At 44.3% G+C, this 25,118-nt stretch overlaps 1 protein-coding gene across 1 annotated transcript in view; it reads right to left on the bottom strand.

Moving 5' to 3' along the window:
* Ednra (endothelin receptor type A) overlaps window positions 1–25,118 on the bottom strand; it is a 63,891-nt gene that overhangs the window by 13,960 nt on the left and 24,813 nt on the right. Inside the window, exon 3 of the mRNA XM_028892882.2 lies at window positions 15,104–15,231. Within this exon, the coding sequence (XP_028748715.1) occupies window positions 15,104–15,231 (128 nt within the window). The remainder of the gene's footprint in view (window positions 1–15,103; window positions 15,232–25,118) is intronic.

Genomic DNA, 25,118 nt, shown 5'->3' with positions numbered 1-25,118 from the left:
AGTGCTGAGGTTATACTTGTGTGCACCGTGCCTAGCTATTTAATATTTTTATGGTGGCAATCACATTTAGATGTCTGAAGAAAGTCTGGCTTAGAGATTCCATGTTCTTTGATTTGATGTAATGACTGATGGCAACTGCCATCAGACTTACAACGAAGAAAAGACCTGGGACATAGCATGGTCTTTATTTATTTTTTTTAGGCATGGGGTTTTTGTGGTCTCATTCTTGAAATTTTTCCTCTTGTTGTAATGGAAAAGGAACATTTTCTTTTTATAGCTTTCATTGAACAGTGCCAGAAGCAGGCTGTCAAAAAGACCAAAGCATGGGAGACAGGTGCACTTGGGTTTGCAGGACATGAGATTTACTGTTGAAGATTAATCAATAAGCCAAGGCAATACACAAGTCACCCAGACTCACCAAAATGAGCTTTTTGTCATTTATACTTGGCTCACCATCTCAGTGTGTCTACACAGTACGCGTCTGTGAAACCCAGCTCCTAAGGATAACAACGCCCCAGATTCGCCCCAGATCACAACCTATAAACTTCTGTGCATTGTGATGACACCGTATGACTTATGTGCAGCTAGCTCAGTTTTCTGGAGAAATGTTTGCAGAACATTTTTAGGGTAAGATTTATGTGTATAAGGATGTGTGGAAAAAAAGACCAGGTTAGTTGAGAATGAACTAAAACACAGCTACACAAACAGGCCATGAGTACCTTTTATGGTATGGCACAAACTGCATCCTAAAATTCACGGTTCTTTCTAGTAAGATAAAGACTGGTGTTTATTTTGATTTCCCATTCTATTTTATTTTCTTCGTGGCTTATTGATCTGGCAGCCTGATGTCTAGTAAAAGCTGGAGTGGAGACAGGATATCTGTGTCCCAAGACTGTAGCTGAGGTGGATCTGTTTCTTCTCCCTTTCCCTAAACTCAGTAAGGTGATTTAAATAGAACATCTTTGCTCACAAAGCAGAAGCAGCTGGGTTTTTCAGTTGGCATCTCTGGAAGAAAATGGTCTACGTGAGACAATGTGATGACTATGTTTATAAACCAGCTTCACTACACATTGTGTCATGAGGAAATCACACACACACACACACACACACACACACACACACACACACACACACCCACCCACCCATAATCTGATATAGATTTTTTTCTTATATACATAGAAGTAACTTTTAGCAACTAGTTCACTCATAACCAGTCTGCTCCTTTATTAGCACAAACAATTAAAATATTTCCATTTGTTATCACACAGATCTTGATAACATCTTTGTGAGATTAAAAAATAACTACAAGAGCAATTAGAGACAATCACTTGTGATGAAGGTCATGGGAGGTTGTGGAAAATATGAAACCCTAAATGTTCCAACATTTTTTTTTCCTAGAAGTTTATTATAACACACACACACACACACACACACACACACACACACACACACACACACACTTTTCTTACTATTGTATTGGTGAAATTATTAAGGCCATTCCATGTAGTTAAAAGGGAGGTTTATTTAGTGGCGTAACTTACAAATGAAGGGATAGGTAGGTTGCAGGGTCTGGGGAAGGTGTGTTGCAGTCCAGCAGTGTTCTCTGGAGAACTCTGCCCACTGTCCAGGGTCCAGGAACAGAAAGAGTGCAGCGCATCTGGATCTCGGGTCTTCAGGGCCCTCTCTTGGCCCTGCCTTGTAGGTGTGACAGTTACCGAAGCCTCAATGGGGGTTGGAACTTCCAGATCAAAGCTGGAATGGCTACCCACTACATCTCCCCCTTTTGTCTAAATAAGAAGGTTCTAACCTAATACAAGACTATATACAAAGGAATGGTTATCAAATATTGTCCAGGAGTAATGAGGAATAATGACCTAGGTAAGATGGAACTACAATCAATGCAAACAATATCAAGCAAGAAACACATACTAAAATCCAGAGAAGTCTAGAGCATAGGTAAATGGTATGTTGCAAAGATCATTCCAAAAGGTGTCCTATCCTAAAGAACCTGAATCTAATACTTAATATGTTCTATCTAAGATATTTTTTATGTATACTAAGTTGTAACTATAACTGCTAATCTTCAATCCCATCAAAGACCTGAGAAGGAATATAATGAATGGTACCTGAGAAATGGACCTTCAGTCCAAAAAAAAAAAAAAAAAAAAATAGAGAACCAAAAACCTGAAAAACTGAATATTCAGAAGTAAATTATATGGATAGTAGTTAAAAAAAGAATTGTAGCAACCATTCCATGCTTTCCAATACAAGTCAGAGGAGCAAGGCAAACCCTCAAGCCTCGGAACCTGCCCATTGCGGACCCAACGTTCACCCTGGCTGTGTACGAGATCCTGTACGACTCACTGTGCCATCACGGTCTTTCAGCACGCCAGCCACGTGGTGCAGGCGCTCTCTTTACCAGAGTTTCCACTGAGGAACAGGGCTGTGTGCTCTTCGTGGTGAGATCACATAGCTTGTCCTTCTGTGGAGGTCCTGGTGTGTAGCTTAGAGCTTCAGGTGCCGTGACTTCTGCCTGTCTCCTAGACAATAAATTCCTTGAGAATGGGGGGTCTTTGGCTTCTGTGAGGTCTGCTGCCACCCTGTACCAGGTACCCACAATCTCTTCCTTTACCATCTGCTCTAGTTTGGATCTTGAACGCACCCAAAAGGCATTGGAGGTTTAGTTCCCAGCCATAGCACTATGGGGTGGTAGAGCCCTAAGGAAAAGTCTAGAAGGAGGAAGTTGGGTCACTGGGGGCATGTCCTCAACGAAGTCTGTGTGGCGCTGGCCCCTCCTCTTCCTCTGTCTTGGCTTCAGGTCTGCCATGAATGAGGTGAGCAGTTTGCTCCAGCACACTCCCTGCCTTGAAGTGTTGGCTGCCTCATGGTAGGACCGAGGGCAACAAGGCCAGGCAGGCACAGACTCTGAAACCGTGAGCCACCATGAGTCTCCCTTTAAATCTGATTGTCCAGGATATTTGTCAGTGACAGAACTTCCTTAGCAAAATGAGACCCAAAATAGAGCTACTACGGGCCATTGTTGACAAAGTTCATATTTCTAGACCTTTCTCGTGCTAAGCTCTGCATTATCTCTGCTGCTACCCACAGTCATTAGTCCCTTGAGGAGGCTACTGCAGCTACCACCGTTTATAAAGGAAGACAGGAGAAGACAGAAGAGTGACCCAGTGTGCCTGAGTCATGGGTCAGAAGGTGGCCCAGGTCAGACCCAGTCGATAGCTGAAACCAGGTGTCCTCTGTTGTCCCCTATGTCCCTGAGAGCACACACAGCCACACCAGAACAGCATGCTCCTTTTCTGAATGCCACATACTACCGGAGGCGAGAGGAACCTGACAAAGAAAAGTGTGTGTGGTTGACACAGAAGCCAGTTTTTACATGTGTGTGATAGCTCTGCCTCAATCCTGAAGCAATTAAGGCATAGTGGAAGAGCAAAACCCATTCCCTGTCATAAGAGTGACTGATTTTATAGTCTGGCTGGAGATCGTAATAGCCGGAACTCACGTTCTCACCAAAAGCCCTGCCTGGGTATCACAGGCTTTGAAACCATTTCAGTCTGTGCTGGTGGGAGCATGGTCTTCTTTTCTACTGGCTTGATTGGGTAACAACATGTATATCCCAACTCCTCTCAAAGAATGGAGGGGAGAAAAAGTAAAGGGAGGGAGGGGAGGGGAGGGGAGGAGAGGAGAGGAGAGGAGGAGAGGGAGGAAAGGAAAGGAGGAGGGGAGAGGAGAGGAGAGGAGAGGGGAGGAGAGGAGAAGAGAGGAGAGGAGGAGAGGGAGGAAAGGAAAGGAGGAGAGGAGGGAGGGGAGGGGAGAGGAGAGGAGAAGACCCATTCTACCCCCAAATCTTTAGCAGTGGATTTTGCTAGGACCCAATCCTTGGAACTCTGTCTTGGTGATCTCCTCTAGCCTATGGAATTAGTATCATTTAAACTATTTATGTGTTGATAATGCCCAAACTGATGGTTCTAGCCTGGAACCCACCTCAGACTTTGGACTTGAATAGGTAGTTGCCCGCTTGAGAGTTCCACTGGGCATCCAGCGAGCACCCTAACACCCAAAGCAGCCCCTTGACCAGTTCTTACCTCTTGGTCCCAAACCTTAGCTTCTCTCCTCTTCTGCCTTTTTGTAAATCTTTTAACATCTGCCTTCAAACTCTAGTATGGTGCAACACACCTTTAATCCCAGTGCTTAGGAGGCAAAGGCAGAGGCAGGAGGATTGCTGTGAGTCTGAGGTCAGCCTGGTCTACAAATTAAGTTCCAAGACAGCTAGGGATACATAGAGAGACTTTGTCTCAAAAAACAAACAAACAAACAAACAAACAAACAAACCTCCAAACAAAACAAAAAAGTGCACAAAAAGGTGTTCTTTCCCCTACTCACCCATGGTCATGCTGCCTACATTGTTTCAACAGATTCCCAATCAGTGTCTGTACCCACCTTGCCCTGCCACAGCCTTCCTTGGACACAGCAATGGGAACAGACCTCCTAAATAGATAGGGAATCCTCTGCTCCAGCCCTGCCATGACTGCCCTCCTTACAGGGACACCCACAAGGGACCCTCACATCTGCTTGCTCTTTTCCTTCAGGTCTTCACTCAGTTGTATCTTAAAAACATTTAAACAATTAAATTTAGGTTTCATTGTCCATCCAAGTTTGGCCTGGAACAAACTATGTAGCCACAGCTGGCCTTGGGGTTGTGGTTCCCTACATTACCCTCCCAGGTGCCAGGATCACAGATCTGTACACTGAGCTCAGCTGTTTTTTTTTTTTTTTTAACTCCCACTTAAAATTTCAGAGTCCTCTTCTTGAATTATTCTGTTCCATTTACATTTTTTTTCCTCCATAGCACTTACCCCCATGGGACAATCAAAAGTTTTTTGTGTGTATTAGTTGATTGTCTGTGCCAACCCCTCCGTTTAGAAAGTCGTTATCATACAGTCAGAAACGTTGAGTGTTTCTAATAAACAGGATAACAGGTACCAGACTGCTGTAGGGTAATGCTTTTGTACACTGGTTTAATAAAACACTGATTGGTCAGTAGACAGGCAGGAAGCTTAGGCAGGGTGAACAGATGAGGAGAATGTTGGGAAGAGGAAAGGCAGAGTCAGGAATCGCCAGCCAGACACAGAGGAAGCAAGATGACAAGGCAGAACTTAGAAAAGGTACCAAGCCACTGGCCAAACATAGATTAAAATTATGGGTTAATTTAAGTGTAAGAGCTAGTCAGTATTAAGCCTGAGCTAATGGCTGAGCAGTTATAAATAATATTAAGCCTCTGAGTGATTCTTTTATAAATGGCTGCGGGTGTGTGTGGGGCCACACAGGACCAGAGAACCCTTCCAAACTACACCAGACAGAGACCTGCTGATGACGTGTCTCCTTCAGTCCTTGCTACGTCCTGTTTCCCTCACCACACATTGTTTTACTTCACTGGAAAAAGCACTGTATGTTATGAACATTTTCCTGCTTCTCAAGCTAGCCCTGGATTAGGTAATACACACAAAAGCTAATATTTTTTTTAAGCATGAAATCAAATGATTTTAAAATAAGGAGGGACCTTGGGCTGCTTGCTTTTGCCCTCGTATTAAAGATAGGAATCCTAAGAACTAGAAAGGCAAGGGCTGGGTGTTGCCACATCCATGTCAGTCTCAGTGAATGGGGGGGGGGGGGCTGGGCCAGGAGATGGGTCTCCTGACTCACAGAGGGAGTATTTCATTATAGCACCTGTGCCCTGATATGTGACATGTCAGAATAAAAGGATAGACCATCTTTTATGTATGTAAAGTTGTTTGTCGTAGTTAATGAATGCCTATAAGTGGATTTTAAAATGTTTTTTCTATGGCCTGAGGCATTTCCTGCATGTGTGTGGAATCTTTACTATTATTATTTATTATTATCATTATCATTTTTTTCAAGACTGGGTCTTTCTATGTAGCCTTGGCTGTTCTGGGACTCTCTATGTAGACCAGGTTGGTCTCGAACTCACAGGGATCTACCTACCTCTGCTTCTTGATTAAAAGACTACACCACTATGCCCAGCTTGTGTGATGACTTTTGACAGTAAGGCTGGAGACAGTGATTGTTAAGTATTAAACTTTTATCATTGAACAAACTTAAAAACATTATAAAATAAAAATTAAATTCAAAAGATGTCACTTCAAAATCTCTTTTTATTTTTAAAATTCTTTGCCTATTACTATTATTATTGATTTAGTTTCGAGACAGTTTCTCTGTGTAGCCCTGGTTGTCCTAGAACTTACTCTGTAGATCAGGTTGGCCTTGAATTTGTAGATCTGCCTGCTTCTGCCTTCTAAGTCCTGGGATTAAAGGTGTGCATCTCCACCAACTGGCCATTGCTATGATTATAAGCCTATTTGGAATCGGTTATACTTGTATTTTTGCTGTTTAGATGAAAAAAATGCCCTTCCATAGGCCTGGCGTTTATCAATTGACCTGGCGACGGCAGTGTTGTTTACATGTCCATCTGTCTTTATGTGTCTCACAGGAGTGAAGAACACAGATTATTTTCTCATTGTGAGCAGCCTTCCTGCATGAATTATTAGGAGTAGCGTTGCTCAATGAAGGCCATGAGAAGTAGCCTGGACACATGTATTTTGGAGACAAAGTTTCCCTCTGCAGTGCAGCCTGGCCTGGAACTCAGCCCACTCCAGCTTGTGAGATCCTCCTGCCTCAGTCTCCATGGTATGAAAAGCAGTGTCTAGTAAGTGCCTGTTGACAAATCCTTGCTCACACTGGAACATAGTGGGTTTTCTTCAGCCTTGCTGCTTTGGTAAGGTAAAGAAGCACATGTGCCTTTACCTCTGCCTGTCTAATTAAGAGCGAGCTGTCATTTGGGATGGTCAGTGCTGATTTACATCTTCACATGATGGACAAACTGCGGACCCCGGACAAGCTCAGCACCAGCTGCAGACCACCAATGACCCCAGCTGTGGTGACAAGAAGCAGAAGTGTCCAAATTCCTGCACAACATGGTAAGATCTGATAAAATGGCTGTTTTATACGGCTGAGTTTGAGTGTAGCTGGTTATCAACGAGAAATGGGGTTAGCAAAACTAACCAGTTGCCTGATCTTGACAGTAGAGTAAGATAAAGCATGATGAAGTGCGGGCGCTGCAGGGAACAGACCCAAGATCAGATCCCGAGTTGCCCTCGCCAGCATGTGACTTTGTCCACATCCCATCTCTTTGGTTTAACCACTTCTGTGCCTTCACCCTCACCGTACAGCAGTAGGAAACCACAAACAGAACAAGAAACTAGACCCAAGTGTAAGGCACGCACTTTAGAAACCCCTTACACTTGTGGAGTTAGCATCCCTCTGTGAGACTATGAGGGAGGGCACTGAGCAACAGCCCACAGAGCGGGCATCACTGAGCAACGACCCACGGAGCGGGCATCACTGAGCAATGACCCACAGACACGGAGCAAGGGTATCACTGGCACGACCACGAAACGAAAAAAAAAAAACCACAGAGCGGGCATCACTGAGCAACGACCCACGGAGCGGGCATCACTGAGCAACGACCCACAGAGCGGGTATCACTGGCAACGACCCACGGAGCGGGCATCACTGAGCAACGACCCACAGAGTGGGCATCACTGAGCAAGAAGAGCGGGCATCACTGAGCAATGACCCACAGAGCGGGCATCACTGAGCAACGACCCACAGAGTGGGCATCACTGAGCAATGACCCACAGAGCGGGCATCACTGAGCAACGACCCACGGAGCGGGCATCACTGAGCAACGACCCACAGAGCGGGCATCACTGAGCAACGACCCACAGAGCGGGCATCACTGAGCAAGACCCACGAGCGGGCGGGCACAGAGCGGGCATCACTGAGCAACGACCCACAGAGTGGGCATCACTGAGCAACAGCCCACAGAGCGGGTATCACTGAGCAACGACCCACAGAGTGGGCATCACTGAGCAACGACCCACAGAGTGGGCATCACTGAGCAACAGCCCACAGAGCGGGTATCACTGGGCAACGACCCACGGAGCGGGCATCACTGAGCAACGACCCACAGAGTGGGCATCACTGAGCAACGACCCACAGAGTGGGCATCACTGAGCAACAGCCCACAGAGCGGGCATCGCTGAGCAACAGCCCACAGAGCGGGCATCGCTGAGCAATGACCCGCAGAGCGGGCATTGCGTCTGAAGTAAAAGGCATACAAAGAAGAGCTCCCTTCCTAATGGGCCTTTGCAGCTTTTCCAGAAACCTAATTATACATTGCTCTGGCAGAGTCGTTAAAGGAGTTTTATCTTTTTATAGGCTCCTTCTCCAGACATCTTCTAACTACAAGTTGGATCCGTACCCAGGCCTGTTTATAGCTTGGCCCTGTCGTCATCTCCTACTTTAAACAAGGCCATTAACTTCACAAAGAGCAGCATCAAATTGCCCTTCTTCTCCTGCTCTTCCCCAAATAAAGTAAAAGTAACATTTGAAGCTCATCACGGCTGCAAGAAAAAACATTTTATGGTTGGTAACAGTTGATTTTTCATAGTTTTTCTGGGAAAAGTTCCTTCCTTGTAAAAGTATATTTAATGTCTGCATTGGAGTTTGCTGATAAAGCTGAACAGAGCTCCAAACGTGTTCTTAAATTTCTTTCCCTATTTCTGAAAAATGTCTCTTATCTTTTTCATACAAGAATGAGAACATAAATTTAAGGAAAGTAAACAATAGTTAAATTTGAGAAGGATTAGTGAAAAGGATAAGTCCATAGATGAACAGCAAAAGCTCATCATCCAGGCGCAAGCGAGGACTCTTGGACTGTCTTGTTTATCTGACTCAGCTCCATGGAGGAAGCTGGGACATTTCTTTGGTTTTATTGCATTCCGTATTTGCGTAAGTAATTAGGAAGGGAATTCGAAAGTACTCAGGTATATGCTTTCTCTCCAAAATGAAAGATGGGTATCATTAAATATCATCAAAATACCATGGCAACTCTGCCTGTGTGGTAATTTGGTTGAGACAAAAAAAATATGGTTTTAAAAACTGAAAATTGTTTTTAAAGGACTCCAGACTCCCCCTTTCTTACTGCCTGTTTCATTAAAAAAAAAAAAAGTGACTCCTCCCTCCTGTAGACTACAGTGCAATCACGCGAGGGCCCGAGGTGAGTGATGCTCTATCCACAGCAAGTCAGTGCACAGATCAGAGCTCTTGTTCAGCAGTTAAGAGGACACAAGTTCAGTTCCCAGCACCTATCTCAGTAACTCCAGTTCCAGGGGGTGCAATGCTGCTGGCCTCCTTGAGCACCGGCACTGATGTGTACAGCACACAGCACACACACACACACACACACACACACACACCACACCACACACAAAACGATCTTTAAAACACAGAGGCGAGCTGGGAGGTGGTGGTGCACGCCTTTAATCCCAGCACTCGGGAGGCAGAGCCAGGCGGATCTCTGTGAGTTCGAGGCCAGCCTGGACTACAGAGTGAGTTCCAGGAAAGGCGCAAAACTACAGAGAAACCCTGTCTCAAAAAACCAAAAAAAACCAAAAACAAACAAACAAACAAACAAACAAAAAAACAACAAAAAAAACACAGAGGCATTATGAATGTGGTTCATTCTCCAGTATGAAAGCTTTTGAAATATGAATGTCAACTCCATCCCCCTGAAGTGGGTCCTCAAAGTCAACATCAAAGGAACACAAGGATAAAGGCCACAAACAAAGGATGATTAGTTTGTTTCCAAGGAGAGTCTCCGGGATGAAGGCCATGTCAGCAGAATGGCATTTTAAAATGGCTCATCTCCTTGATCTAAAAGTCAGATCACATCTGAATGAAATAATCTTGGCATTGTTATTATTTTCCTCTTTTCTAAATGAAGAACTGCATTTTATTTGGGACTTGACTTGAGGCTGAAACATGTAGTTCATGAATGAGATGAGGAGACGAGGTGCTGTGGGGAGGGTACCCCACAGCGGAGAGACTTGTGATGCCAGTGAATGTCTTAGTTAGGGTGTCTATTGCTGTGAAGAGACACCATGACCCACAGCAACTCCTATAAAGGAAACATTTGTGTCTAGCTTCCAGTTTCAGAGGCTTAGTCCATTATTTTCACATTGCGACATGGTGGCGTGCAGGCAGACATGGTGCTGGAGAAGGAGCTGAGAGTTCTACATCTTGATCCTCAGGCAATAGGAAGCAGCTGCATCCCACACTGAGTGTAGCTTCATTATAGGAGACCTCAAAGCCCGCCCCCACAGTGATACACTTCCTCTAACAAGACCACGCCCATTCTGACAAAGCCACACCTCCTAATAGTGCCACTCCCTACGGGGGCCATTTTCTTTCAAACCGCCATAGGGACCTAAGCCACCCCTTCCCATGCTGGGCTGACTGGTTTGGTGAGAAGACCTCTGAGATTAGAAAACAAAAAACAACGAGGAGGACATTGCTGTGTTCATTTAAAAAATGTTATAAATGTTCAGTGTGAATTTTAAAAATGTACCTCTTAAAATAAATTTGTGATTACATTCTGAATTCTTATTTCTTTCTAAGTTCAGAGGCTTTCCATTTTAATGGTTTACTTACTTATTTTTATACATATGCGTAAGTCTTGTGAGCTTATATGCACCACATGCATGCAGTTGCCAGAAGAGGATGTCATATCTGCAAGTGGAGTTACAGATGGTTGTGAGCCACCACGTGGGTTCTGGGAACTGAACCCAGGTCCTCTGCAAGAGCAGTCAGTGCTTTTAACCTCGAAGCCATCTCTCAAGCCCCTGGTAAGGTTCAAAATGTATTGTTTTCTCCTACAACTTCAAGGTTTGAGATTTCACATGCTTGTGTATAGTGGTTAAGAACGAGGACAACCCATTTGATTACTGATTCTCGGGTTTCAGAGTTCTGTGGACTTGATTAAACCTTTCCACCCCTGCTCTCCTATTTGTAAAATGTGGGTAATTATGGCAATATCCAGGTAGAGAAAAATTATTTCTATAGTGTCTGGTTCTTATACATATTCAATAAGTGGTAATTGTATATTTTACTGATGATATATAGGGACAAATAAGACTTCAACTTTTCCCTCTCAGGTGGCCAAATAGCACTACTACTAAAGACAGCACTGCTAATAAAGGACTCATTCCTTGCGCATTTATTCAGCGACATGAGCACCTATTACATGTCTGTGCACGCTGACACCGTCTGGTTTCCCCACTGTGTCCTATCGGTCAAACACCAAAGCTTCCAAACTCTGTCCGAGCTGCAGGCAACCCGCTGCTCCCGCCAGCCGTCACAGTCATGCTTGTGTTTCTTTTCCCCACATGGCTTTTAGACTTGCTTGAAACATTTTAATCAAATAATGTAATGAGAATGCATCTCTGGTCCTACACACCGATAAAGACAGGAAGTCTTTCTTTCCTTTCCTCCTAGACAGTGACCTCACACGCACTGTCTAAAGCCTCTCCTTTTCAGATCGCATGACACGTCAGGAGGCAGCCATGACTACCACAGTCCCAGCAGTGCTTGGGAACATGGCACTAAGATGAAGGAAGAAATGATACCATCATGCTTATGGAGGGGACAACAGTGAGAATCTACTGATGACTTAAATCAGGATGTTGGTGCTTGCGTAGCTTCCGAGGGCAGTGGCCAGCACACCACTGTTTAGTCGGTGGGAACTGTTCGTGGTCTCCTATGTTGCTTTTCATTTCTTCGACTGCTGGGAATTAAACCCAGGGCTTTGCACGTGCCTGGTAGGTGCCCACCGCTGAGCCACATCTCCCATGACCGAAGGCAGCAGCCCTTAGCATCTGACACAGGGCAAGAGCAGCTCGAGAAGAACTTGCCTCTCAGTTGATTGCTGCAGATTCTAATCGCTAGTGAATTTTTTTCTGGTCTTTGCATTTAATCACAGAAACAGGGACTTTTTTTTTTACCACACATCACTGTATTTTAAACTACTGATGGAATTATTTTTCTGTGTTTTAGCTTTAGCAAATAAATTTACTTTGAATAACAGTACAAAACATTTTATTTATTTTATGTTTCAGTTATCAGGGCTATGACTCTATAATTTATAACTACTAATGTGTTTTGATGTCTTAATAATAATTTTATTTGAAAATTATAAATAACAACTGAGTATTCATAAGCACTTAGCTGTTCTTTGTGAGAGTAAGCTTCTCTCGGTGTTGATGGCAGTGATTATTAGTGGTATGACTTAAAAACAATGGGAAGCTTTCCTCAGTTGTACATAAGTCAAAGGAAGCACATTGTACCCACCACACAGCACTGTGTTAAATGCGCAGGAGTGCCACAGAATGTGCTGTAGTGTTCTGACTTTGATTCTTTAGAAGCGTTGCCGCTGTGGATATTAGACGTTGACGGTAACATCATCTAGAAGTACACGAGAACCAGGTCTTCTTCTTCTCCTCCTTATCTCCTCCTCTTCTTCTTTAGAGACAGGGATTGTGTGTGTGTGTGTGTGTGTGTGTGTGTGTGTGTGTGTGTGTGTGTGTGTATCCTTGGCTGTCCTGGAACTTGCTCTGTAGACCAGGCTGGCCTTGAACTCAGAGATCTGCCTGCCTCTGCCTTTAGTGTGCTGGGATTAAAGGGGTGCAACACCATGCCTGGATTAAATCAGGTCCTTTTTTTTTTTCAAAGTTACTAAAAATGTTTTCCATTAGTGATGCTTTTGCTTGAGAATTTTTCTAGTTTATTTATATTTTACATGTATTGGTGTTTTGCCTGCATATATGTACATGATGTGCATGCAGTGCCCCCAGAGGCCAGAAGAGGATGTTGCACCCTAGGAACTGGAGTTACAGGTGGTTGTGAGCCACCATGGGTGCTGGGAGTCAAACCCAGGTCCTCTGGAAGAGCAGCAGTGCTCCTAACCACTGAACCATTTCTCCAGCCTGCCTGGGAATTTTTAAAGCTACATTTTATTTATTTTATTTAACGTGTATGGGCATTTTGCCTGCATGTATGTCTGTGCACCTATGCATTCCTGGATACATACCAGGGGTTGGAGTTACAGACTGTTTTGCGCTGCCACATAGATTTTGGGAACTGAACCCAGGTCCTATGGAAGAGCAGCCAGTGCTCTAACTCCGGAGTCATCACTCTACCTCTAAGTTTTTTTTAAATGTTATTATTTTTAGTTATGTGTGTCTACTGTGGGTTATGTGCAGGTGTCCGTGGAACCAGAGGAGCTGGAATGACAGATGGTTGAAATCCCCCCGATCTGGGTACCAGGCACCAAACTCCGGTCCTCCGGAAGAGCATGCATGGCCTTACATGGACGCATCTCTCTAGACCCTTGCCTGAGAAAACGTTCCGGATATGCTATGTATATAGGCACATAATAGAGGCACACAGATGAAACATTTACTGATAATGTACCATGAGTAAATAACCCGATTGTTTAATGTGCATATAATTTTATTTACTTATTATTGTGTGTGTGAATAAGAAGTGTGTGGCATGTCACAGGGCATTTGTAGCGGTCAGAAGACAAGTGTGTGGAGTCAGTTCTTCCCTTTTCCATCTATTCTGAACATTGAACTCATGTTGGGCTTGCATGGCTAATGATTTTACCAATGTGTCACCTCACTGGCCCAATTTTATCATTTATTAAAAATGAATGCAATAGTATATGCTAATGGCATGGGAGTTCTTGTTTATTTTTATATAAAGAACACTATTTTGGGAAGCTGGAGATGGCTTAGTGGATAAGAGTGTTTGCTGCTCTTGAGGAAGACCCAGATTCAGTTCTCAGCACCCATGTTGGCTCACAGCCTGCTAACTCCAGCTTCAAGGGATCTGATGCCCTCTTCTAGCTCTGTGGGCACCTGCACACACATATTTAAAATAAAATAATTTTTAAAAATATTATACCTTTGCTGACTATTTGATACTGTACCATGTAGACCATCTTCAATGTTTTTCAGAACTGACAGATTTTTTGATTTTATAATTGTCAATGCTGAGAATATCTCTTTTTACAATACATAGTACAAAATGGCAAAAGTATGTTTGGAGCCGTTTCAGAAATTGTTGGAAAGTCCGTTCTAATCCCAATTCATTTACTGATATTTTAAAATGAAATTCAAGCCAATGACTCTAACAACAGTTCTTAAAACCAAACACTCTAACACAAGCCAAAGCAAAGACATGCGCATGCTGAGCAACGACGGCTGGGAAATATTCAAGTCTTTGTTTTCTGTAATTAAACCATTATGTTTAATATGTACAACAAACACTGCAATCCATAACAGACAATAGTCTTGGATCTGGGCCAAGGCGTTTCAGGCAGTGTGCACTGGCCCTGTGTGTGTGAGGAAGCACACACTGAAAAGTCGTGCTGTGGGTTCCGAACCAAGGCTGCTGCCAAGCCACTTTGTACAACGTGGGCAAACAGAACAGTCACCTTGGGTTCACTACACATTTGATTTCCAATTAATTTTTGATCATCGAATGTTTAGAAACTTTTATTATTCCTTTTTTTGTTGTTGTTGCGACTTTGGGTCTGTAACCATCAGTTTAGAAAGCTCTTCCTTGATTTCATTTGTGAGGATTAAGGAATCCTCACAGAACTGGATCGAGGTATTCCTTTTGTTGCCCTCTCTTGAAAAATATGAAACACTTTAGGCATTCAAAAAAGTATGGTGAAAAACATAACAACTTTGTACAGTCATTTCTTGGCTCAAGCATTTGAAATATAACTCAACAGTATTCTCCATTTCATATTAATAACAGTGCATTACCAGTCTAAAATACAGGGTTTGCATATTTTCAGGTCTCTTGTTTTCAGCAAGTTTATTCCATTAATATATTAATTTTTATTTTATTTTCATTGTCTTAAGGAAGTCAGTTGTGTATCATTGGCAAAATGTGCTAGGTACAGATTGTGGGAGTCTGAAATGGATACTAATTAGCAAATGTGGGCAGCAGCTCTAAACACTGGGGACAAGACTGTTAATGTCTTAACTCGCTTGACCTTGGTTAACACTTGTCTGTGGTACCAACTCACCCCCTCCTTTTCTGAGAACAGTGATTTTCTAAACCCACTAAGAGCAAAAGGAAAGAGGCACGTTACCTGTCGACACTGAGAGCGCAGAGATTCAAGACGGTGATGCCCACGGAGGATTTCTGTAAAAAGGGGAACAGCTTGCAGAGAAACACTCCAAAATCGTTGTGGTCAAAAGGCCAGCGCCCCGCCAACAGCTGCAAAGATGAGATGGGAATAAGACATGGGGCTGGCCCAGCGTGCACCCCCCTTGTGTCCCCAGTTGCACTTTTATTAGTGTGTGTGAACATGTGACCAGATACTGAAGGTTTTCTCCTTTTAAAAGGGCTTTCAAACCCCTCCCGATTTCTGAATTGCTTTTGAAAGAGTCTTTCCTTCATCCAACCTGACCCCGCCTCTTCCTCATGGCACTATAACTGTCTCAACCGGCTCATCAAATTTTCACGTAAACTTTGCCCAAGGACATCCACAGGCTCTCCACTAAAATGCTGCTCTGAACTCTGACGTTATTTGTGAACTCCATGAATAATTACATGACTGTGACTTTCCTAGTGACTGGTGCAAGTAAAGGCACAAGGCACGATTTCCGGGCTGAATCATCTTAGAAAGACAAGGATTGTGGTTTTAACGCCAACTTGTCACAAACTTGAATCAGCTGAAAGATTGGGAGATCTTTCCACTCGCTCTGTCTTAGCAGTAAGACCAGAGCAAAATGAGAGGGCGTCATAAAGGCAACAGCACAGTGCACAGCTTCCTGACTTTTCTATTACATTTATTTATTTATTTACTTACTTACTTATTTATTATTCATTCATTCATTCATTCATTTGTGTGTGTGTGTGTGTGTGTGTGTGTGTTTGTGTGTGTGTGTGTGTATGTGTTACAGCAAGTGTGGAGGTCAGAATTGGTTCTCTGCTTCCACCATGTGACCCCAGGGAATAACTCAGGTCACCGGGTTTATGGCAAATGTTATCAAGGCCCCAAACTTCCCACCCAGAGGCAACCCTTGCTGATAACTCTGTGTTTTCTTACTGAAAACTTGCAAATGTACATACAAACTTTGTCTTTTTTTTTAAATAAGGCAAAAGTACTTTAAAAAGTTTATTGTGTTTTCTTTTTCTAGGGTAATTGAATAGGAAGCACTATTGCCTAGGCCGAAGGTCTTGGAGCTGAAAAATGCTTCAATGACACAGTTTAAGCCAGGACCACACTTGGTTAGCAGCGGTTCAGTACGGAGGGTATCTTGACCATGGAAAAACAACTGCTGATTTCTTTAGTGTCAGCAAGCGAGGATCAAGTCCACGGCAGAAACAACAAACAAGTTGCTGAGTCAAGCTGGTTCACAGGGTCATTTTGGAGCATGGGGCGTCATAGCTTATTTTTATTGCCATAAAAAGGCCTGTGTTATGAAAGTTCCACGTTTGTGTCTCTTTGAGAGCACCATGTGGTACCTAGAGAGAGTCAGTACTGAATGTATCAGTGGCACCTACTCACTCCTGAATCAGTCAGTGACTCTAACTCGTGAATTCAGGATCATGTTTTCATGTTCTGAAATAGCAGTGTGCAGGCTTGGAGAGCATAATTACTCCGTGATTTACTTTCTATTTCCAAGGTATCAGTGCTCCAAAGTAGCATTTCCATTACTTTGTTAAGTGAAATGATGCCTAGACTGAGAGGGGAAGTGGCAGCCTAGGTTACCGGGTGGTTGTTTGCCATAACCCCTACTTTGGGGGGTGGGTCCATAGCTTCCTGGGAGGTCCACGGCAGGCCAGAGAGGATACACGTCCTGTGGGGTCCTTATCTTTCTGCAGAGGAGCTCAGAGGAGCACTACACACTACAGAGGACAGGCCTCTCAGCAGGAGACGCTGGCCTTGTTGTAACCAGTTGAAGCATATGCACATTCTAAGATGGCAAATCGTGTGGTTGATTTGGATTGTGTCAAGTGAACATCATAAAATCGACAGGGTGTCTTTTTCTTAAACCTGCCAGACACAGGTTACAAACGCGTGTAATTTGATGCACGCATGAGGGCCTGTTTTCAGAAGGGCTCTGTTCCCCAGGCACCTTTTATGTCCACTTCTGAATTTTGTATTTTTCTGCAAAGCAGTATCTTATTTAGTATGCACAATGTCAATTTGTGCTGCTTTTCCAGAACATGCCTGACAACCAGAAGTAAGGGCAAAGTCTGGCACAGGATAGACGACGTGAGATCACACCCTAGTGATCCCTGCTTACTGCGTAGGTAAAGGAAGTCCCCGTCATAGGTAGGCTTATTGTTACTTCATATCCAATGCTACAAGCTTAGGTTTTCTTCTTTAGTTTATTGCAGATTCACCAGCAGAAACACCTCTCAGCAGTAGTTCTCAATATTGGTTTGTATAAAGATTAAGGGAGCTAGTGAAAAAAATCCCAGCACTTGGGCCACTACCCAGACCTGTGCTGATCTTCCAGGGGGAATGTTGTATCTCTCGGGGATATGTGACAATATCAGAATCTTCTGGGTATTAAAGACTAGGAGAGATGTTCCTGACATCTGGGAGGTAGATGCTGAGGATGTTGCTAATATGTTGCAAGGCACAGGGCAATATCTCTTCCAAATAACCACCCGATGCAGGAGGTTAATGCTGCTGAGGTTGAAGCATACCATCCCAGGAACTACTCCAGAATCTTTGGAGGGGGACAGAAGGAAAGGGAAGATGTGTGGGCAGCTAGGCTGGCTGCTTTGGGGGAACTGAACAGCACAGAGGCACCGGGAGGACTCCTTACCACACAGACTGCTGCACTGTGTCCCAGAACTTGTGACTCAGCAGCTCTGGGGTTGGGCTGAAGCATGGGCATTCCTAACTGCCAAGAGGCTCAGATGCTGCGTCAGAACCATTACTCTAGGAGCACCACGAGCATCGAGAAAGGGAGCTGGTAGCCAGTTAGAACAGGATGAGCAGAATATATATATATATAACACACACACTACATTCACAAGGGAGAAAACCGCCCTAATAGTTTGGGGCCATGTGCCTTCCGGCTCATGTCCCTTACTGTCCTAAGGACCTGGCACAGAGGTATTCAGTCAAAGCAACAAGGACTCTAGTGTTTGGGCCTCACTGGCTTGATGCTCTTTGTTCATTCCTATGCTCAGGACAGGGTGAAGAGGACCCATTTCTGCATGACCTAGTGTGAGCTCCTTAACTTATTGGAACTCTATTTCTGTGCTAGTCAAATGAGGATGGTCTCACACCTGCCACAGTGGTGCGGTGGCCATTCGGGAGGCTCAGTCAGGACTATGCTAATGTGGGAATTCTGCCAACTGAACACACACTGTCAATGCTATTATTTTCAATTGCTATAATTTGTAAACCCAAGTTGAAATATATGTGCCATTTACGTATGACTCTAATGAGAAAAACGGGTATTGTGAGTAATTGTACCCCGGTTTTCTGATTCCAGATGTTAATATCTGCCACACTTAATCTCATCATTCAGGCATTGTTTTTGTCATTGTCACCACATCTTAAAACCGTACACGGAAAACCAGCAGCAGCTTCTCCTCTGTCCCTATCCTCCCCCCCCCCCGAGCGATTTTTCCATTTTCCTTTGTCTCACCCGCCCATCCCAGACAGGAAGGAAGGATTTATGAATATAGTCTGCAATAGCTAAACCTCAGTGTTTGAAGAATGTTCTCTTCCCCTGGAACAAATTATTGTGGGTCACTTGGAAGCAACAGTCCTCAAAGAGCAGGGACTGACTTCTCTCTTATTTTCCCCTCCTCTCCCTTCCCCTCCCCTCCTCCTTTCCTTTCCTCCCTCCCCTCCCCTCCCCTCCTCTCCTCCTTTCCTTTCCTCCCTCCCCTCCCCTCCTCTCCTCCTTTCCTTTCCTCCCTCCCCTCTCCTCCCCTCCCCTCTCCTCCTCTCCCCTCCCCTCCCCTCCCCTGCCCTCCTCTCCCCTTGCTTTACTTTTTCTCCCCTCCATTCTTTGAGAGGAGTTGGGATATACAAGTTGTTACCCAATCAAGCCAGTAGAAAAGGAGACTATGCCCCCACCAGCACAGACTGAAATGGTTTCAAAGCCTGTGATACCCAGGCAGGGCTTTTGGTGAGAACGTGAGTTCCGGCTATTACGATCTCCAGCCAGACTATAAAATCAGTCACTCTTATGACAGGGAATGGGTTTTGCTCTTCCACTATGCCTTAATTGCTTCAGGATTGAGGCGGAGCTATCACACACATGTAAAAACTGGCTTCTGTGTCAACCACACACACTTTTCTTTGTCAGGTTCCTCTCGCCTCCGGTAGTATGTGTCATTCAGAAAAGGAGCATGCTGTTCTGGTGTGGCTGTGTGTGCTCTCAGCGACATAGGGGACAACAGAGGACACCTGGTTTCAGCTATGGATTGGGTCTGACCTGGGCCACCTTCTGACCCATGACTCAGGCACACTGGGTCACTCTTCTGTCTTCTCCTGTCTTCCTTTATAAACGGTGGTAGCTGCAGTAGCCTCCTCAAGGGACTAATGACTGTGGGTAGCAGCAGAGATAATGCAGAGCTTAGTACGAGAAAGGTCTAGAAATATGAACTTTTTTGTCAACAATGGCCCGTAGCTAGCTCTATTTTGGGTCTCATTTTGCTAAGGAAGTTCTGTCACTGACAAATATCCTGGACAATCAGATTTAAAGGGAGACTCATGGTGGCTCACGGTTTCAGAGTCTGTGCCTGCCCGGCCTTGTTGCCCTCGGTCCTACCATGAGGCAGCCAACACTTCAAGGCAGGGAGTGTGCTGGAGCAAACTGCTCACCTCATTCATGGCAGACCTGAAGCCAAGACAGAGGAAGAGGAGGGGCCAGCGCCACACAGACTTCGTTGAGGACATGCCCCCAGTGACCCAACTTCCTCCTTCTAGACTTTTCCTTAGGGCTCTACCACCCCATAGTGCTATGGCTGGGAACTAAACCTCCAATGCCTTTTGGGTGCGTTCAAGATCCAAACTAGAGCAGATGGTAAAGGAAGAGATTGTGGGTACCTGGTACAGGGTGGCAGCAGACCTCACAGAAGCCAAAGACCCCCCATTCTCAAGGAATTTATTGTCTAGGAGATAGGCAGAAGTCACGGCACCTGAAGCTCTAAGCTACACACCAGGACCTCCACAGAAGGACAAGCTATGTGATCTCACCACGAAGAGCACACAGCCCTGTTCCTCAGTGGAAACTCTGGTAAAGAGAGCGCCTGCACCACGTGGCTGGCATGCTGAAAGACCGTGATGGCACAGTGAGTCGTACAGGATCTCGTACACAGCCAGGGTGAACGTTGGGTCCGCAATGGGCAGGTTCCGAGGCTTGAGGGTTTGCCTTGCTCCTCTGACTTGTATTGGAAAGCATGGAATGGTTGCTACAATTCTTTTTTTTAACTACTATCCATATAATTTACTTCTGAATATTCAGTTTTTCAGGTTTTTGGTTCTCTCTCTCTCTCTCTTTTTTTTTTTGGACTGAAGGTCCATTTCTCAGGTACCATTCATTATATTCCTTCTCAGGTCTTTGATGGGATTGAAGATTAGCAGTTATAGTTACAACTTAGTATATATAAAAAATGTCTTAGATAGAACATATTAAGTATTAGATTCAGGTTCTTTAGGATAGGACACCTTTGAATGATCTTTATAACATGCCGTTTACCTATGCTCTAGACTTCTCTGGATTTTAGTATGTGTTTCTTGCTTGATATTGTTTGCATTGATTGTAGTTCCATCTTACCTAGGTCATTATCCCTCATTACTCCTGGACAATATTTGATAACCATTCCTTTGTATATAATCTTGTATTAGGTTAGAACCTTCTTATTTAGACAAAAGGGGGAGATGTAGTGGGTAGCCATTCCAGCTTTGATCTGGAAGTTCCAACCCCCATTGAGGCTTCGGTAACTGTCACACCTACAAGGCGGGGCTGCGAGAGGACCCTGGAGACCCAAGATCCAGATGTGCCGGCTCTCTTGGTTCCTGGACCCTGGACCCTGGACCCTGGAGGTAGACCGAGCAGAGTTCTCCAGAGAACACTGCCGGACTGCGCTACACCTTTCCCAGACCCTGTAACCAATCCCTTCACTTGTAAGTTACTCCACAAAATAAACCTCCCTTTTAACTATGTGGAGTGGCCTTAATAATTTCACCAATAGGCTTCCTTCAGTTTCTGGAATCTGAAACACAGATGTTAATACTAACCAGGGGGAAGAGAGAATAGAACGGAAAGAAATGTGTCCCATCCTCTTTGCTTGTGAGCCTACCCTTTAATCACTGAGCCATCTCTAGCCCAGAAAATGATTTTCAAAGACAGATGCAGTGGTGGATGTGGTGGTGCACACCTTTAGTCCCAGTGCTGAGGACACAGAGGCAGGAGGATCTCTGTGAGTTTGAGGCCAGCCTGGTCTACAGAGCGAGTTCTAGGGCAGCCAGGGCTACACAGAGAGACCTTGTTTCAAAAACAAAACAAAACAACACAACACAACACAAAACAAAAGCAACCGAACGAAAAAGCAAAACAAAACAGAGTTCCAGGGCCAGAGGATTTCTTTCTCTAGAGGAAAGACTGCCCACCTAGGGGAGTGGCTTTTCATACTGCAGTCTCAGGCACCCGGTGGGTGGGAAGCAGAGTGTTCTCTTGAGTAACCGACTCAAAGAAACTGATCCAGAAACAAAGGACCCAAGACTTCCCAGTTTGCAAACATAAAACCAAAGGATCACTGGGTGGAAAGAGTATAATTTTAAAGCAGAAAACTGAGATGTTCTCAATACTGAAATTTTACTATGTAGCATCGAGTGCATGGGTTAGTGCTTAGCGGGTTAGTTTGGAGAAGAGTGAGCCCTGACTGCCTGGATGGAGAAAGGATTTCAAGTTGTGATTGGAGGCCTGCGATTTGGTGTCATGAAAGGCAAGCAGAGTTATTGACAGACAGTAAGTGCACTGAGGAGGACACGTAACAAGGCCTAAAAACTAATGGAAAAATCTGGACTTTATCTCATAATCATAAGTCTCTGTGTTAGGACACTCTGAGCTTATTTCAGACAAGCAGACAAAACAGGGAAACCTGAGCAAATGAACGAGCAGAGGTCCCCAATGCGGACTTAGTAGTGGACTCTCAGCACTTACCAGGGACAATGGTGGCAACAATCAGGAGAATGGAACAGAATATTTGAAAACATGCAGCAGATGCACTGACTAATGTGCAAATTCTTCAGAGCTGGAGTTAGTTCCCCATTGTGGAGTGTGTCATGTGTTCACAATTGTCTTGTGTGTGTGTGGAAACGATGAGCCTGTAAAGACAGGGTATGTAGCATGAAGGAAACGATGCCGTATGTGTTCTGAGGAAGAGTACCACCGACGCTGCGGCTGGTATGATGGGGAAGGGGGATGGGGTGGTTCTGGCTATCGAGTAACAGGAATTCATTAGAGGGTAGCATAAACAGCAGAAGCATAAATCAGAACCAACAAAGGCAAGAGGACTTCGTTACCAAGGGGCTGCCTGTGAAAGGGACATGTGTTTTAACAAGTCCTCCGTCAGGCTTCAGGAGCCTGGCGAAGTGCTCAGCACAGTGCAAAGACTATCAGAGTCACACGAGGCCCCTTTAACACACCGAGAGGACGCATCGCGTCGGGGGACGGTGGACATCTGGCTTCAAGCTCGAGCCCCAGCTGAAATCTTTGAGTCTCAGTTCTGGTCTCTACCAGTTAAAAAACCGTGGGCCGGAATTCAGCCAGCCCCAAATTCTCAGTGAGCCCTTACTGATGTATTGTTTCCATATCCAACTGGAATGTGCTTCTTTGAAACCATTGCTTCATTTACTCGTAGCCTGCCCACTGCCTTCTCTACATGATCACTCTGCTGCCCCAATTCCTCTTCTGTTTTCCCACAGATTCCTTAGTCCTTCATTCCTCTTTTTTATCCCCTATGCAAAAGCATGAAGGTTGTCAGGACTTGGGAATTCCACAGATAAAGCCTAAAGACAGTATGCTTTGAATGTGGGAAGCCTACTTTATGACTTTCAAAGGAAAAGCTAAACCGTATAGTAAGTTAACTCAGTGGGTTATAAACATCGCAATGTAAATATTATAGTGACTTCATAGACAATTCCAATTTATTAATTTCCAGCTTCTGGTAGAGGGTCTGTTATGTACATCATACTTATTTCAAGTTTTGAAAATGAGTTTGACTTGTTTTATCTGTATCATCGGGACGGTCACACTGGTCAGGACAGCGCGATCTCCTTTCAGCCTTCAAGCTCTGTGAAGAGGGTGAATCTTTTTAGTCCCCTTCGCTCACAAAGCTGGTAGTGGTTCTGGTGGATGCATTTTTGGTGCCACACCACAAAGAGGCCAACATTTAGAAGATCTATATGAGTTGAAAGGAAAAAAAAACCCAACGTAGTGCTCATCTACTGACAGACGTTACAAAGCCATGTGCTTCTAAAGATGCTCGCAAAGGACATGTGAGTTTTTGGGGCAAGAGTATGCAAAGTTCATCAGCAGTTTCTCAGGCCATATCAAAGTCAGTCTTAGAAAACTGCCAAAGGCAGAGTTTGGCCATTGTATTAAAGAATAGTCATGATTATATGAAAAAGCTATTAATGTTCTCTTTTTCCTCCAACAACGTATATGTGAGGGACCAGATGTTTTCACGTATGTATTTAAACCAAAACAACAGAATTCAACACATCCAAACTAGGAATTAATAGGAGAATTCAGCTGCATTTTATTAAGCTAGATATTAAAGATATTTATTCAGATTCAAATTAATGCCATTATTCTAATTAATTTTTTCTTTAAAACATAACTTTCCCCATAAAAATAGCCTAATATTTGATGGGTTTACTTTACTTTCCTGTGAATTAAGGCATATATATTCTACAGAATTCCAAGCTTTTACTTGTAATGTGGTCATAAAGACACTAGTTATGGAGGCCTCAACTGTATGCTAAATCTGAAACAGTTTGTTTTTACTTTTATTTATGTGTATGTGTATGTCTGTGTGTGAGTACGCATACATGTATGCAGGGGTGGAGGGGGCCAAAAGAAGGAGTGAGATCCCCTGGGCCTGGAGTTATAGACAGTTGGGGGCTGCCTGAGGTGGATGCTGGGACCTGAACTCAGGTCCTCTGGAAGCAACAAGCACTTTTGCCCCTTCAACAACTTTTAAGAATACAAAAATGACCTGAGACCAAAAGGTTAGAGAAAATTAATCTAGATCAATATACATACATATATATAATTCCATTTTTTATTGGTGTGTGTATTTGTATATATATATGGGTGTGTGGTGTATATGCATGTGTGGCATGTGTGTGTGAGAGATGTGTGTGTGGTGTGTGTGGGTATGTGTATGTTTACTGTGTGTGTGTGTGTGTGTGTGTGTGAAAGATGTGTGTATGTGAGTGGTGTGTGTGTGTGTGTGTGTGTGTGTGTGTGTGAGAGTCAGAAGACAACTTGCTGAAGTTGGCGCTTTCCTTCCACCATGTGGGTTCCTGTTGTCAGACTCATGTCATGGGGCTTGGTGGCAAGTGACTCTACCCACTGAGCTATCTTGCTGGCCCTCAAGATGCTTTTAAAGATGAGACGACACAATGGGATAGAAATGCCACATAACTTATTCAAGATCACAGAAAAATATTGGTGATATTTTATTTTGTTTGTTGTTACAGTAAAACAAACAAACAAACAAACAAACAAACAAACAAACCCTATGATCTTAATTGGAAACTATGGCCCTCACTTTTTTGTTACAGTTCCAGCCTCTAGCCTCCCCTAACTTTTAACATGACAATCGGAAGTGGACAGTGGCGGGAGACACAGGACTCTTAGTGAGGCTGCTGAGTCTCCGGGTTCCTGAACGGACAGGAGCTCTGCATGGGAAGAAAACTTGGTTCCCATCACTTCTTGGTTCCTGGGATCTGTGCTCACCCTGGGCCTCAGCCTCCACATGGGGGAGGGCACAGCACACTGGGGTCCTGTAACTTAGCTCAGTCCAGGGAGACCCAGAGCCAAGCAGTCATGGCCACCACATGACATCAGCCCTGAAGAGTCACTGGAGACTTCTATCTCAGGCTC

Source organism: Peromyscus leucopus, chromosome 5 (assembly GCF_004664715.2).
Source record: "Peromyscus leucopus breed LL Stock chromosome 5, UCI_PerLeu_2.1, whole genome shotgun sequence".
Taxonomy (NCBI): Eukaryota; Metazoa; Chordata; class Mammalia; order Rodentia; family Cricetidae; genus Peromyscus; species Peromyscus leucopus.
The sequence above is the reverse complement of the archived record's forward strand: the minus strand, read 5'-3'. Positions and strand labels throughout refer to the sequence as shown.